Source organism: Calcarisporiella thermophila, assembly GCF_041956535.1.
Source record: "Calcarisporiella thermophila strain CBS 279.70 unplaced genomic scaffold VTP21scaffold_14, whole genome shotgun sequence".
NCBI lineage: Eukaryota > Fungi > Calcarisporiellomycota > Calcarisporiellomycetes > Calcarisporiellales > Calcarisporiellaceae > Calcarisporiella > Calcarisporiella thermophila.
In genome coordinates this window covers 760,760-764,912 of record NW_027192204.1, presented here as the reverse complement: position 1 = coordinate 764,912, position 4,153 = coordinate 760,760, and the positions used below count along the sequence as shown (strand labels likewise).

The 4,153-nt window shown below is 37.8% G+C and overlaps 1 protein-coding gene across 1 annotated transcript; it reads left to right on the top strand.

Annotated features, from left to right (window-relative positions):
* Window positions 1–1,701: 1,701 nt before the first annotated feature.
* VTP21DRAFT_2585 (uncharacterized protein) lies at window positions 1,702–4,146 on the top strand (the record flags this gene model as incomplete). Its single annotated transcript, XM_069392793.1, has 7 exons — window positions 1,702–1,986; window positions 2,055–2,123; window positions 2,200–2,286; window positions 2,350–2,536; window positions 2,631–2,811; window positions 2,909–3,734; window positions 3,906–4,146. Coding segments are annotated over 7 exons (1,876 nt in total), but the record flags the coding sequence as incomplete, so codon positions are not given.
* Between the last annotated feature and the right edge of the window lie 7 nt (window positions 4,147–4,153).

The following is a 4,153-nucleotide window of genomic DNA, read 5'->3' as shown; positions in this document are numbered from 1 at the left end:
AAGTAAAATCTTTTTCTAAGCGAGCATCAGGGGTCGGCCACTCGATGAATTCCGGATCTCCTCGCACGAGACATTTGTGTCTTTCATACAGAAAGAATATGGCGTATTGTAGTGCTGGTTTTTTCATTCTCAAAGTAATCCAGGCTTATACTGACCAGTTCTACATTCACAGTGAAGGGAATAGTAGAATCAAAAATAAATAAAATAAAACAAGTGTTACATATAAGTAGCAGTTCTTTAATCATTAGCAATAATAATCATCATTGATTGAGTCTACCTAAAAGACCAATATGCTATATTTATCAAGTGTCCTCACCTTAATTAATATAGCAAATTGGTGAGAAGCTATAAATAAAACAAAGGGATTAAAGAGTCGAGGAAAACAATATGGTGTTGTTAAAACCAAGAGGTATATTCTAAAGTGAAATGGTAAAAATAATAAAAAGATAAAAATATATATTACTACTCATCGAAACAGATGGGGAAAGCTTAGGTGTCAATGTCATGGTTTAGAGTAGTATAGCTTGGGTGATACATCTCGCTACAATACAATACGCATAGTAACATGCTTGAATAGTACTATAGTTGATGTTCTGTCTAATTTATCTCCCGATATGCAATAGATACGAGTACGGTTTAACCAACGCTTGCTGTATGTTCAAAATTCATAAAAGAGATGTAAAAAAGCAATTTTACAATATCGAAGATTTATTTTAAGTTTTTATACGCAAAATATTTAATTATAACGAGAATCCGGATGTTAACTAGGGCCTCATCTGGACATAAGAAAATATATGGATTATTAACTACTATACTATTCACGATCCCTTAGCGAAACCCTGGCTATAGCTTGGATTTGTTTTCTTGGAATTCATTGTTTATGTATCACTACTAGTGGCAAAATATACAACTATGTTAAAGAAATCTTATCAAGTTTGATTTTATAATCAACTTCAGTACTATGCGATTTAGTACTCGTGATTATTTCGCATCATGGAATAAATTGGTTTGGCAGCATACTACAGTGTCAATATATAGATCAATACTGTAAACATATTATAGGATCATGTCGAAGATCTAAGGAAAGAGCACTTACAGTATCGGTCAGTGATCTGGTGTAACGGGATTGAATATTTACTATAACATTACTTGTTAATATTTTCTTACCTAGAGTTCGATATACTGTATTATTTATTTACAGTATTTAATCATTTCTTCCTTTTATATACTTATTGATCACGAGCTTACAGTATTTATTGGTGTACTAATGTTTCATTTCGATCCTACCGAGATTCTATTTAAACTCACTTTGTTTTGTTTTATTGTTCCTCACTTCTTGAATTCAACAAGAAATCGGATATCTAACAGTGCCAAAAACTGTACCATCTGGGGGATTTCAATACAAATTCTATTACTGATTCCAATCCCATATACTGTACATACAGTATGAAGTGTTATCACTGCGCATTTGGCTCCACATTTCCCCCCTCTCTCCATGTTCTCTGATAACTTAGCTTGATACATCTTTCTCTATAGGGTTAAATTGAAAACAAATGCATCAACAGAAGCAGGTTGAAAATTATGAACCTTCACTCGCTTCCTTGGATCCTTTGTTGAAACAGTCGTCTCTCCTTTCTTCTTCTCCTCTTATTCGCTTTTCGTTGCGTTTAACATTTATTTCACTCTTATTGCTGAACACTCATGAAGATGCATGACTCTACCATCTTGCATGTTTCCAAAAATAAACGCCCACTTGAGGACACCTGTGAACGTACCGAACGTGAAAAAAAAGCGCACGCTGAGCGTCAGCGGAAATATTACAAGGAGACAATGGAGGACCCGGAGAAGGCGAGAATATGGCGCGAGCGAAAGAGGAAATTAAACCATAAATATTACCTACGTAGGAAGGAGCGCCTGAAAAAGAGTTCTCAGGAACACCATCAAATGCCTCCCGAAGCTGTCGAGAAGAAGGCTCCAACTTTTATTGTAAGTGCAGACTTGGTATAGTATGGCTAAAGTGCATCATCACTGCATCTCTCTATCTTTATTGGAAGACCGATTATTTCGGCCCAGCCACACATAAACTGGTTCAGCAAAGTTCTTGTCCTGAGCAAATTAAAGAGGTAACTCATATGGAGATGGGATGCTTTCAGGAATTATTGTCAAGCTTAAGTGGATTCCTCTTCTCACATACTACAGTTGAGCGAACTAGTTTCGAGAACAGATGATGTGGCCTTGTTAACCGAATCTGCTAATATAACGGTGGACTCCAATACCACCCAGCTCGTAAGTGAAGTCAGCCGAAATGAACGATGACAAAGGTGGCATTTTCTTATATTGATTTCGTAGGCGCATGGGTGTGAATTGCTTAGTAGTTTTGTCGAGCAGCTGTCTCCATCACCATCTGCTTCCATTCAGATTAATGACGGTGACTCTACTCAACACCCATACTATTCTGAAGATCTAATAGATATCAATCAAGATGAATTTTCCAGAACTTCGTGCCCACATCCTGTTTCTCCTCAGGGTATTTCCAGTGAGTGTTAAAAAACGACACTAACTTGAAAAGCATTATTTAGCTCCAACCACTTATCATTTTCGCAATTCTTTTTTCTGCAATTTCTCTCAAGATAAAAGTGATTCCAACTCCATAGCTTGTGGGCTTTATAAATCCCCAGTTTTATTGCACGATTCATCTACATCAAGCTCTCAATTTCCTCATTCAGATGGCCCTATTACGCGATTGCATTCTTCCCCATCTCCTGAGCCTCAAAAAGCAATCCTTACAGAACCTAACGGTTTAGAAAAAAGGTAAAGAATCAATTTATTCTCTAGAAAGTTTGCACTAGGCTGTAATGCTATTGTTACATGCTGCTTAATTCTAATTCATTCTTTTGTTCGTCACTAGAAACAATGCACAAATTGATTTCAGCTATGACCCACCACAATGGGCAGCCCTCGAATGCATCCAGCTCCTTGAAGGGCCGTATTGGCTCAATGACGAGATAATCAATTATTTTTTGCGGCTTTTTAATGAGTACTTGGATACTGCCGAACTCGCAACCGACCTCTATATTGGCATGCCTATCTTGCGTCAATTTCTTATTTTACGTTCACGTTCATCTCGCCAAAATTGTATCTCCCCAGAGGCGGAAAAGACCCGTTCCAGTTCACGGTACAAGCGTGCAGTGTTTCTTAATAATAAACTTGGACACAACGAGCATTGGAATGTTTACTATTTTGACCAGGCGACCAAAACAGGACGTTTTTACTGCACGATATATACAGCATCGGATGACCAGGACTACACTCTTTACGCTGATTTCCTTAAAGAAGCGATGGGATGGAGGATGGATTCAGGATGGACTTATAATTCAGTCTCCGAACCGTGCATAAAGCAGACCACCACCTATGACTGCGGTCCGCTTTCATGTATGATAGTCGTTGCTCTAGCCATTGGACTAGATCCTACCAAACTTACATTCACCGCGAAAGAGTTCCGGAAACTTATGTGCAAAGCTATTTGTGCTGGAAAAATCAATTCGCTGCCTGATCTTGCTCGTTTTGAACCGGTGGAGTCAACGGCCAAAAAGGATGTAGATAAGATAGGTGACTCTATTTTACCCTCTGACCCAACTCATGAAAATCCACCCAGAAAGCTAGCCAAATTGCGAAGAATCGACTCATCCCTAAAGAGCAAAACTGAAATTGCTCTACCTTCCAAAAAGATCAATGTAAGCACAAAAGTCCGTCTTACTGTACAATATACTGTATTATATAAACTCTTATTTTGCAGATAATTTCCTACATTTATTATACAGTAATTTAATATCCTAACCCTAATATGCTGCACCAATTGAGCAAAACTAAAGCATTAATTTTTTTTGTTTATCTATAAATAATAGGTGCGTGAATTTATATCTTTTGGTGCGTCTGAAGAATCAGTCCAAGCTCGCTCGCTTCCAACTTCAGATCGCCCAATGAATCGAAGTGCAATGTTTACAACCCTCGACTCCAACTTATTGAAGGATTCTATTTTGAACACGGATTCGGTGAAGTGTATTGAACAGAATGGATGCCCTGCTTACCAGTTTACCGAGGATATCAGATACTCGTTGGAAACGTTTTTATCAGAACTAGATCCTTGTAACAG